At 42.3% G+C, this 12423-nt stretch overlaps 1 protein-coding gene across 5 annotated transcripts in view; it reads right to left on the bottom strand.

The window, feature by feature from the left end:
• Positions 1 to 12423, bottom strand: part of ubr4 (ubiquitin protein ligase E3 component n-recognin 4) — a 79235-nt gene that overhangs the window by 30258 nt on the left and 36554 nt on the right. For 2 of the 5 annotated variants that reach the window (XM_074642650.1, XM_074642651.1), the window contains 11 exons: positions 11979 to 12195; positions 10956 to 11019; positions 10721 to 10855; positions 9660 to 9834; positions 9338 to 9469; positions 9060 to 9181; positions 8646 to 8757; positions 8264 to 8394; positions 7296 to 7473; positions 6722 to 6826; positions 6117 to 6254 (listed from right to left, as the gene is read on the bottom strand). In XM_074642650.1, the coding sequence (XP_074498751.1) occupies positions 6117 to 6254; positions 6722 to 6826; positions 7296 to 7473; positions 8264 to 8394; positions 8646 to 8757; positions 9060 to 9181; positions 9338 to 9469; positions 9660 to 9834; positions 10721 to 10855; positions 10956 to 11019; positions 11979 to 12195 (1509 nt within the window). Of the gene's footprint in view, positions 1 to 6116; positions 6273 to 6721; positions 6827 to 7295; positions 7474 to 8263; positions 8395 to 8645; positions 8758 to 9059; positions 9182 to 9337; positions 9470 to 9659; positions 9835 to 10720; positions 10856 to 10955; positions 11020 to 11308; positions 11342 to 11978; positions 12196 to 12423 lie in introns of all 5 variants that reach the window. The other 3 variants (XM_074642647.1, XM_074642649.1, XM_074642648.1) reach the window with 3 other exon arrangements.

The raw sequence follows: 12423 nt of genomic DNA, 5'->3' as shown, positions 1-12423 counted from the left end.
ACGTTAGCTTAACACTGGAGGCTATCACCACGCTGCTCGAGCAACACCGTGATGCGCTAGCTACTGAGTTCAGAACATCATTCAGCCAGCTGGACTCCAAACTAGACCAAACACGGCTCACAGTGGAGGACCACGGCCAACGTGTCTCCTCCTTGGAACTAGCTGCAGAAGACCTCAGCCAAAGAGTCGTGGATCTGGAGAACGTGTGCACCACCCTGAGCGAGGATAATGCTAGGCTAAAGGCTAAGGTCACCGACCTGGAGAGCCGAAGCAGGCGCCAGAACATCCGTATCCTGGGTCTCCCGGAGTCCATTGAAAGCGGACGCCCCACTGAATTCTTCTCAAATTTGCTGCGCGAGGTGTTCGGTACCGAGACACTGCCATCCCTCCCAGAACTGGACCGGGCCCACCGCTCCCTAGCTGCTAAACCGGCCCCCGGACAGCGACTGCGCCCGGTTATTCTCCGCCTGCACCGGTATCAGGCGAAGGATCTGCTCATCAGAGAGGCACGGCGGAGAGGTACACTGGAGTTCCGTGGCCAGCCCATCCGTGTTCTGGAGGACTACTGCCCTGAAGTTGTGAACCAGCGGGGGGAATACAGGGACGTGATGGCAGAACTTTATCAACTGGGACAGAAGCCTGCTCTGCTCTACCCAGCCCGGCTCCGGCTGACGCTGTCCAGCGGAGCCAGAAAGTGGATCAGCTCAGTGGACGAGGCACAGAAGTACATCAGCAGCCTCCGCAGGTCACCGGAACATTCATAAAGGGACTCCTTAGTAACTATGGACCCACTGGATGAGAGGTAGCACTGTCTATAGCCCTACCAGTTTACACGTAGTGCGGCGTATGTTAACTGTCACGTGGGTTTGTTTACATCGGTTCATTTATCCAGACTATACACGTGTTTCTGCGCTGCTCTCTTGTAAAGCTACATATACAGACAGTTGCAAACATTTACAAGCAAACATGACTTTATTGAGCCTGGTTCTATACTGGCTCTCTGGAGCTGTTATCACACATGACAGCTTTGCCCTCTCTGAGTGTGATGCCCTTTCAATGAGAATCTGCGCTGGATTTTAAAGGGCCAGTTGAACAGTTAGTTCACATTTCAAACTGGAATTATCATTTTAAAGACTGGTTATTCTACGTTTGTTAGTACTTCAGTGGGTCTTGTCCTGTACCGTTAATTCAACTATTTAGCTATCTGGTATGGCACAAGTGAATCCATGTTTTCTCCCTTTTATTTCCGTCTACTTTGAAATCACAATTCCATATGACTGTCTGATTCCTGCTTCTATGGTTTTGGTGAAATTTTGTTTTTAAATTTGATTTCTGATTTCTGAAACTCGTGCTAGAGCTTCCCAGCTTCCACAGTTCATAAAGTTGATTGTTTAAGCCAAAATATTGTTTAAGAGATGCTTGTAATCTACTTTTGTATGTATACCGGAGCAGCAGTTAATTTAGTTTAAGACAGGAAGAGTTGTTGTTGTGCAATGTTTGTTCTGAAGAGCTTGCTGCTTTCTTTTTTAGCAGTTTTCTTGGTTGGGGAGGGGGGTGGGGGGAAGGGATATGTCACTGCCAGTAACACCTTAGTAACTTACACAAACCTATTACTGTACACTAGTCACTCCTGGTCTTCACTGACCTGCTACAGCTGTATCTTAAAGCAACCACTTGAATACTGTGCTCACGTCCTAACCTTTTTAGTCAAGCTGCATGGATAGGCACTTAATACTACAGAGCTGGAATGTCAAGGGTTTGAACCACCCCATTAAAAGAAAGAAGGTTTTCTCACACCTCAAACAACTTAAAACAGAAATAGCCTTCCTGCAAGAAACCCATATTCGCAGTTCAGACAGTGGTCGCCTTCTGTCAGGCTGGATGGGGCAGAAATTTCACTCCGCTTTTCAAGCCAAAGCCAGAGGGGTTTCAATCCTTATCAGTCAAAGGGTTTCCTTCGAACCACACAATGTGATTGCTGACAAGTTCGGTCGATATGTTATTGTATCTGGGAAATTATATGACACACTGGTAGTGCTTGTGAACGTGTATGCCCCTAACTCAGATGATGTAGGTTTTTTCGAGCATTTATTTTCTCTGCTGCCAGACCTCAACACATACTCTCTCATACTTGGTGGTGATTTAAATTGTTGGCTAGACCCAGTTTTAGACCAATCTTCCACTAACCCCAGCACAATAAGTAAATCAGCCTCTTTCATTCAAGCCTTTCTCTCTGACTACGGTGTCTGTGATGTGTGGCGCTCTCTACATCCAAACGATAGGGAATACTCGTTCTTCTCGCACGTCCATCATACATACTCCAGGATTGATTATTTTTTTATCGACAACCAACTAGTCCCGCTGGTTCAGTCCTGCGCCTATCAGAGTATTGTCATTTCAGACCACACTCCTATTGGTTTGACCATGTCCCTCCCTGGCCTCCCACAGAGGAGCAGGCACTGGCGGTTTAACTCAACCCTACTGTCTGACGATAATTTTGTGAAACATATGGAGAAAGAGATAGCCTTTTTTCTTACTACTAATATATCCCCTGAAACCTCTAGCCTAATTGTATGGGATGCTCTTAAAGCTTATCTTAGGGGGCAGATCATAGCATACACCGCTCAAGTGAAGAGAAAATCCTATAAAGAGCGCTTGGATCTGGCCCACCAAATTGGAGAGATTGACAAACAATATGCTCAGACTCAAAGTCCAGACCTTTATAAAAAACGATTAGAACTCAAAACCAAATTTGACCTGCTTACAACTCACTCAACTGAACACTTGCTTTTAAAAAACAAGGCCAGGTTTTACATATATGGAGACAAATCTGACAAAATGCTAGCCAACCAACTCAAAGGCTTTAAAGCAAAACAAAATATCTCTAAAATCCGAATGTCAAATGGTCACATAACTTCAGATCATTCACAAATTAATGAGACATTCAGGGATTTTTATTCCCAGCTTTACACCTCAGAGTCTCAGGCCGATTGTAATGTAATTCTTGACTTCCTGCACAGTCTAAATATTCCCCAACTTTCTTTGGACTTCAGGAAGAGACTGGAAGAGCCCATATCTCAGGCAGAAATAGCTTTAGCAATTTCCTCAATGCAGTCAGGTAAGAGTCCGGGTCCCGATGGTTTCCCAGCAGAATTTTTTAAAAAGTTCTCCTCGCTACTTTCCCCACAGTTATGTTCAGTCCTATCTGAATCCTGTAGGCAAGGTTCCCTTCCTCAATCATTTACCGAGGCTTGTATCACTCTCATTTCTAAAAAAGGTAAAGACCCAACCGAATGTGCCTCCTACAGGCCTATCTCCCTCTTAAACACAGATGCAAAAATTTTGGCTAAGGTCCTAGCCCGTAGACTGGAGAATGTCATTCCTACAATTATATCCGAAGACCAAACTGGCTTTGTCAGGGGCAGACAATCGTACTTTAACATACGACGACTATTCAATATCATCTACTCTGCCTCTGAGAAAGTCCCTGAGTGTGTTGTGTCTCTCGATGCGGAGAAAGCATTTGACCGCGTTGAATGGAACTACTTATTTGCTGTTCTGGACAAATTTGGTTTCGGCCCGAAATTTACCTCTTGGATTAAGCTACTATATTTGCATCCCTCAGCCTCAATTCGTACTAACTCCCAGCAGTCTAAACCATTCAACTTACATCGTGGAACCCGTCAAGGGTGCCCTCTGAGCCCCATACTTTTTGATTTGGCCATCGAACCGCTTGCCACAGCCTTCCGCAGTTGCAGGGACATATCTGGTATTTGGAGGGGCAGCACAGAGCATAGGGTCTCACTTTATGCTGATGACCTCTTGCTCTTTGTCTCAAACCCGGGTACCTCACTACCCCCCGCTCTGTCGTTGCTCAATCAGTTTGGTCAATTTTCGGGATACAAATTAAATCTCAACAAAAGCGAGCTCTTTCCCATCAATGATGAAGCACGAGCCTTAGACCTCACCAACCTGCCTTTCAAAATTGAAAAAAATAAGTTTTCCTATTTGGGCATCTCAATTACGAAAAAGTACAAAGATTTGTTTAAGGAGAATTTTATTGCTCTGTTAAACCAGATTAAACAAACACTGAAACAGTGGTCACCTCTGTCCATGTCTCTCGTGGGGCGTATCAATTCCATCAAAATGACCATCCTACCCAAATTTCTCTACCTCTTTCAGGCCCTACCACTTTTTATCCCCAGATCTTTTTTCAATCAACTTGATTCAATTATTTCCGCCTATATATGGCAGGGTAAGCGTCCCCGTCTTAACAAGGTTCATCTCCAAAAAACCAAGGCTACTGGTGGTCTGGCACTTCCAAATTTCTGTTTCTATTATTGGGCTGCTAACTTGCGATGTCTTGCGTTTTGGCCTTACTTTTACAATCAGCCCGACTGTCCTTACTGGGTAGCGATGGAACTCCACTCGAACGATAACCTGTCTGTTCTCGCATTGCTTGGATCCTCGCTTCCGCTCCCCTCAATGAAATCTATCGGGAACCCGGTAGTTAAACATTCCTTAAGAATATGGGCTCAATTCAGGAAATACTTTGACTTGGACAGCTTCTCTACTCTAAGCCCCATTGCGTCAAATCATCTTTTCAAACCATCTATTCAGGACCCTGTTTTCCAAGAATGGCACAGGAAAGGTATTGTGCGTTTCAAAGATTTATTTGTAGATAATACTTTGGCATCATTCGAGCAGCTAAGCAAAAAATTCAGTCTTCCTAAGTCCAACTTTTTTAGATATCTACAAGCAAGGCGCTTTGTGCTCTCTCAGTTGTCCGGCTCCTCTGCATCGACAGACACGACAATTGTCAATACGATCCTTTCTTTAAATCCATCACACAAAAGACTTATCTCCACTCTCTATGGCATGATATCAGACTTGAAGCGTGCCCCCATGGACAAGCTCCGAGCAGCATGGGAGGAGGACTTAGGCCTCTCTCTATCACCGGATACGTGGAATTCCATACTGAAGCAGGTTAATTCATCCTCTCTATGTGCTCGTCACTGCTTACTTCAGTTTAAAGTGGTGCATAGGGCTCATATCTCAAAAGCCAAACTGTCTCGCATGTATCCTGAGATTAGTCCCAACTGTGACAAGTGCAAAAGCAGTGAAGCCTCCCTTATTCACATGTACTGGTCATGCCCTAGTCTTACAAACTATTGGACGGAGATCTTTCAAACTTTATCTCAGGTGTTAAACGTCAAATTAGAACCAAACCCTCTGGTTGCTCTGTTCGGGGTCACCGGAAGTGAGACGCAATTAACTGCAGAAAAACGACGTACCTTATCCTTTGTTTCCCTTCTGGCTCGGCGAGCAATCCTGCTCAGGTGGAAGGGCGCTGCCCTTCCCACTCACACACAATGGTTGGCGGACATCATGTCTTGCTTAAAGCTTGAGAAAATCAGATACTCGCTTCAATATTCACATGGGAAATTCCTGAAAGCATGGGGCCCTTTTTTAGATACATTCCAGACACTGTAAATACTTGATTACCAAGTGCAGCTTGATTACATCACACGGTATTCAATCATTCATCGCAGGTCATTGGCGTGACAGTTAGCTTCCCATATGGCGTGCTGGCAGTGACTGGGGAGGGATTGTTTTGTTGTTTGTATAAATCTTTTGTTTTGACTTGTTTATTTGTTGGCATTGGTGCCAGCTGCTAATAATGTATATTAATACCTGTCATTCTTTTTTGGTTACCGAATAGCGCTGTACCTTTGCTATATACTGCAAAAAACCCCAATAAAAAGATCTTGATTTAAAAAAAAAATATATGTTTTGTTGCATCAGTGTCGATTGCGATAAATTGTAACGGACTGAGCGCCTCCTTATCCCTATTTATATACATACATAGATGCTTTGATTTTTCAAATACATATGTGATTGTGTAAAATCATCTCTTTGAGTATATTAGGTGCTATGTATACTGTGTGTTAGGGATCTAAATCTGGTGTTTAGTTATTGTGACCAATGTGTGCTGATTTATTGTTGGTTTTGTCGGTGTTTGTGTTTAAAAGCATAATAAAAATATTGGGAAAAAAAAAAAAAAGACATGCATATTTGATATTTTTTTATATCAGGCTGGTTCTGAAATCACCCACCGCTGTGCTCCCCCGCTACAGAGTCGATTGCAGAGCCTCCACTCTCTGAGCCCACGCTGCCGCCGTGCTCAGCTGGCGAGGTCCTTAGCGTGGAGCCGTCAGTAGCGGCCGTGCTGCCCTCATCATCTGATGCCGGGGCTGAAATCATAGCAATAGCTGTAACAGTAAAATTCACCGCAGTCATCTGGCCAGGATATATGATTTTAGTTTACACTCGTGCACCAACAATGTAATAAAGCATGCAGTGCATTCAAAACACTTTGAACTGGCATTTATGTTTGTTTTTGTTGAACCTATTGTGGGCATCATCATATATATATTATATATAATACTACCTACTTTATTAAACGTGACAGACTGAAAAGAGGAGAAACAACTGCTTGACTTTTAAAATACTGAACTAAGACTACAAGATGTGCCACAGATTAGGTTATGAGCCTCAAGGTGGAATATTATCAATGGTCACAAAACACTTACTGTAATATTTTGGCAGCTTTTATGCTATTTTTTTAAAATATAAAAATGTACTAGTTACTGTGACCTTGCAGATATAAGAAACCTAGCTTCCTGCTGATCACATACTATCACAGGTTTGGTTTTGTTACCTGATGCGGTGGTGTCTGAAAGGGTGCCAGCATCCAGTGAAGAGGAGCTTGGGGCCTGGCCAGACAGGCCGAGGCTCTGAAGGCCAAGAGCACTGCTGCTACTGCCTATAAATTAACAAAAATATGTACATTACGTCAGCAGCACTCACCCAAATATTGATCTCCTAAGTGATGCTTCACCTGATAAAGATTTGGTCAATCAAATACCAAAATTGGTTGATATATAAGGGTGAAACGAATTCAGGTAAGTTAACTAATGTCCAAAACTGTGTTTTTTATTCAGTTTCAGGAGCATTTCAATACCTGCAAGTTTCACTTTTGTGACAAGTGTTAAAGCTTTTAATTACTTTTTTCTTTAGCTAATATGTGTTAACTGTGTTAGCCATATTATCTGCCACAATTGCAATCAACTGCTCAGTGCTTCCCCTTTGTCATTAAGCCTAATTTTTAGGTTCAAACAAGTCTGTTCTGGATGGTTGAGGACTATTTCATGACAGATGAGCAGAGTGTCTAAATGTGGAGTGGGACTCCCTGGCGGTCTCGGTTACCACAGAATTATTGCTTTATTTTGTACCTTGTTGATCCTGCTGAAGGCTGAGAGCGATGGCCAGCTCTACCATAGTCTCATCATCTGCATCAGGAGGGATGTCCAGCATGGGGGGGAAACCCTCGGCTCCAGCCAGCAGAGCCTCCAGAGGAGATGGATTTCCATTGTTGAGATTCTCTGCTGTCTCCAGGACCATGGACTCCGACTGAAGACACAGAAAAACAAAAGATGATGTGAATTTCTTCAAAATGCATCATTTATATACTGAAGTTTAACTCATATGCCAGGGAAATCAGTTGAGTTGGGTTCAATTTCAATTGAGGTGGGTGGGGGAAGAGGCGCACGCAAGTCCTCAGGAAGAGCGCCGGTCGTTAATGCCAACTTTCGTAGTGGTCAAATGGCGGTACTGCAACTTCCGTGTCCGTCACGTGACGCCATTGGGCCCAAAAAGACTTTTTCCCATAGACTTACATTGGGAAAGACACGTCTGTAACTCAGTGGATAATTTTTTTTAAAAGGTAAATCGGCGGCCCGTAACGTTAACGAGAGGGAGTGAGCGTGTGTGTGACGTGAGCATGAACTTAGTAGTAACGCAATACAGTATCTCTGAAGGTAGCAGTGCAATGCAGGCTCCTGTGTCTTGCTGGCTACCTGCTGGTTAAAGTGAAGGAGGTTAGCCCCGAAGTTAGCGACAAAATTGGCCCAGGCTCATGTAAGGTGGGTCGACCTTTGAGGTGAACCAGCTATTCTCATTTTAGTGACAAGCCACTCCTCCAAGTTTCGGTGGAGTGACCGCTGAGTTGAGTGCGTCACCTGGTGGTAAAATTTGGCATACCAGTCCAGCATGGTGTTGGGCTTAACATCAGCAGGATCATTCAGATCAGGTATGTTATTCTATACTTCAAATGATTTATTATTTTTGTGTAACAGATGCGTGTGCCAATTTCCTCTCACAATGTTAACAATGAAGGAGTGATGTGTCAAATATAACTCACAACCATCTCAAAGTCGCCGTGGTCCACTTCATTCTGCTCCTGACTCTCCTGTCTCCCCTCCTCTCCTCCAGTCAGCACGGAGGACTGCATTTTGTCATCCGCATCATCGTCGTCATCATCGTCCTTGTCTCCTGATGAAGGAAATCAACAAACAAGTTTTACAGAACTGAATCAACTTGTGGTCAGTGGAGCCTCAACAGAGGTTTTCATTATTTGATTAGACATTCAGTTTGTTTTATGACACAGAGCAGGCATAAAATGTGTATGCTGAAAACTGTAATTGTCCTAATGCCTTATAACAAGTCATTTATTATTTTAATACCGAAACTCCACATACAGAATACACATAGAAGCTTTGTATAAAAAGCCTGTGAAAACATACCCATGGGTGTGTTGGAGCGTGGGGGAGATGGAAGGGTCACATGTCGCCGTTTGTTTCTTGGTCGAAGCACTCTGATCAGAGCCTGCTTACATGCAAAGCTCACAGCGGTGTCCTGAAATTGGATCAAATCCAGAACGGTTACCTGATGACAGTCTGTCTTTAACTACAGTATTCCCTGGAACAGTTCCTATCCTAACTGTGAGATTATAACTTTGTCAAGTCATTTCTTGATTCCTCAAAATCCTGAACAGCCATGTGTTGCCTTGCATATACAAATGTATTAATGAGTTAGTGATTACAACATTACAATGTTAACAGCAATGGTAGAAAAAAAATGATTGTGATTTATTCTCATGGTTTCTTGAACGTCAGTTGAATTATGATTCTAGTGATCATTAGTAGTACTATACTTACTGGGCACAGTAACATTTGCATGTAGATCTTGGAGGCTACATTGTTGTAATCCAGTTCACATGCGCAGTATGCATGGATGATGTCCACCAAGGCGTTTACTGTTGCTTCCACATGAGTTAAACCTTCGATAGAGAGGAGAGGAAAAACATTCACGCACTGCAGCCTTGTTTTGAATCAGGTGTACAGTAGGGTTGGGCGATGGACGGATATCACATTACTTATTAAGATTATCTTACTTATTTTTCACACTGAGTCAATGTACTTGCACTTGGACTTACCAGGCAGGCAAGCAGGAGCAAGGAAGGCGTTCTTTGGTTTTAGGGCATGGAGCTTCCAGAAGTTATTCATCAGCTGTGTGATGAAATTACAGCTTTCACCGTCCACATGTTTCTGCCCATCCTCCGTCATTTCTGGGGTTAGAAGAGAAGAACATGAATATGTTTTAACTGAATGTAACTCCTACGCTAGAAAGTCATTCAAACCAGCAGTGGTTCAGGAGAACTTATTTTGACATTATCTGTTAATCATGATGACAAAAAGTACAATTGTGTAAGCGTATAAGTCATTTACACATAAATTGCTATCAGAATAGCCTCTTACCAGAGTCATGGTGCAATGACTTTGTTTCTGTGAAATGCACCAAGTTGTTGGGTCTCATGATTGCGATGGAGCGAGCAGTGATGACGAGCCTCTGGAAGACATCAGGGTCAAGCTCCCTGCCCTCACGGCTGCAGCTATTCAGACACTGCACTGCGTTACTCAGCAACGACTGGTCCTGATGAGAGGGAGGCAGATACGTGATGCGTTAGTTCTTCATAAGTGATGTAGAGGATGAGCACAACATTTAACACCTAAAAAGTACTTGAGTGCTTAGAATTCAGTTTTCTAATATTATTCTGCACTTCTGAAGGTGCAGTTTGTGAACAAAGTGCCCTGTAATTTATACATTTAATGGATTAACCGTTGATAAATGATGAAAGCACTGCTGGCTACACACTATTCTTGTAAAATGTCCAAACAATCCTGTTGGCTTACTTCCTTCATACAGGGTCAACACTAGAGCTGCAACGATTAATCGATCAGTTGTCAACTATTAAATTAATCTAATTTAATTAATTGAGTAATTTTTTAAGAGTAAAAAAGTCAAAAGTCTCTGATTCCAGCTTCTTTAATGTGAATATTTTCTGGTTTCTTTACTCCTCTATGACAGTAAACTGAATATCTTTGAGTTGTGGACAAAACAAGACACATTTGAGGATGTCATCTTGGGCTTTGGGAAACACTGAAAATTGTTTTTCTTACTATTTTATAGACCAAAGAACTAATCAATTGATCGAGAGAATAATTGACGGATTAATTGACAATAAAAATAATAGTTAGTTGCAGCCCTAGTCAGGGTTCATCAATGTAAACTACAAATATCTGTGATGTAGTTCTCCTTTTTCCCTGGTTCACTAATTGTTCTCACTTAATATTTTTATATGTGACATTTCATCTTTCACTCAGAGTAACTTTAACTGATTTAATGATTTTACTACATGTTTGGGGCTAATGATGATTACGGTGTTATTGATACAGTATACAGGACACATTATTACACCATGTGCATGTAAAAAGCTATGATTTGTGTCTAGTCTTGACACATGGGTTTTTTGTTTTACCTTGTGGTTGTGGTAGGCAGTTCGACTGGTGTGCAGGCTAGCAAGAAGACCCTTGGTCTGCTGCTGCACACCTGCAGGAGTCGGCATGGACAGGAGCAGAGTGGCCAACTCCAGAGCTGCAGCCTTATTCTTCTCCTGCACAGAATTAAAGACATGCAGTCAACAATGCTCCCTAAATACTGGCAATTTCACACAGGAATTTTCATTCAAGCACAAAGAAGAATCATCTGTTTACCTTTTCACCAGAGGAACCTACAGCAAAGCAGCTTTCCAAAGCCTCAAGGGCGCTGACTACCAACCTGAAATCAAAAGAGAAGATCAACACTGCTCCTACTGAAGATTTTGCCTTAAATCAACCAATCAAACAGAAAAAAAGCAAATCTCAGCCTGTTGCAGTCTGTGCTGATCTAAAATGCCAAAACAACACTGAATGCAAGAATAAATGTCAAGAAAAAAATAATAATTTTGTTGTTGCTGTACAAGTGTGGAGATGATGCATGGGCATGTTCACAGTCTCAGGCATGGACACACAAACTGGCACACATGCACAAAACCATACAAACAAGCAGAGAAAGGGCAGTTACTAACCGGTCCAAGGTTGATAAGGACTCAGTTTCACAACTTTTTATTGTATTTTTGGGAGCAAAAGAAAAAGAACAAAAACAAAAAAGTGTGAGGATCACAGAAAGAAACAAGTAAAATTAAATGATTCATTGAACAAAAAGAGAAGCATGCAAGAAAAGATGACATCACGATAGCCATGCACTAAATACTCTAAAGAGAACCCAACCCCCCCATTGTTAAGACTACATAGCTTGGACTCATGAAGGGAAAGATATGCTATATGGAGAAAACATCTATCACAGTATTTATAGATTTTCTTTTATCACAACATCTAGTTTAAATTCTGGAAAATCAATTGAGAAACTGTTTATAGATGAAATAACCACAGTAATGTTTTGGCTAATCCAGTAAAATAAACACCTGTCAAATCTAATTCATCACATTTAAGCAAAAATCATATAAAATCAAATTTTATCATAAAACAATACTGCTCATTGATTGGTATTAAAAGGATAGACGTATTAACAGTATCTGATGGTGTATATAAAAGGTAGTTTAACATAAAAGTGACACAAACTAGGGCATTGGAAAGTCAAAGAAATGGAGTGTTGTTAACTGAACTACACGGGACTGAGAAGTGTAAATGCCAACAACTTGTGTTGACCTCATGAACCTTTAAGAGGAAAGCTCCTACCTCTCCAGCACGGTGCTGCCAGTGGTGGTTGGGGTGGCTATGTCTCCATCAGAGGTGCCGTTGCCCTGGTTGAGGTTGGGACTGCAGACGTTGTTAACCGAGGCAGAGGAGAAGTCCTCCGGTGGATCCTCAGGCCAGCCAAACTGCTCCTTGGTTTTACCGTAGATCTTGATTGAATCGAGCATGGTGACTCCAGCTGGGTCAACGGATGCTCCGACTTTAACAAGAACAGGAAGATGAAACTGCATCAGAGGATGCTTTCTATACAGTCAAAGTTAAAGGAACAGCTCAGAGCAAAATAAATATCCTTTGTTTATATACTCACATCCATCATGTTGCTTAGAGGGTTAGCTATTGCATAAAATGCATTCGGCTCATTCATTATTTAATTGTTCCGCAAGTTCAGAGACAGAGATCGGTCCTTTTGGACCAGTAAATAAACACT

Source organism: Sebastes fasciatus, chromosome 8 (assembly GCF_043250625.1).
Source record: "Sebastes fasciatus isolate fSebFas1 chromosome 8, fSebFas1.pri, whole genome shotgun sequence".
Classification (NCBI taxonomy): domain Eukaryota; kingdom Metazoa; phylum Chordata; class Actinopteri; order Perciformes; family Sebastidae; genus Sebastes; species Sebastes fasciatus.
The sequence above is the reverse complement of the archived record's forward strand: the minus strand, read 5'-3'. Positions and strand labels throughout refer to the sequence as shown.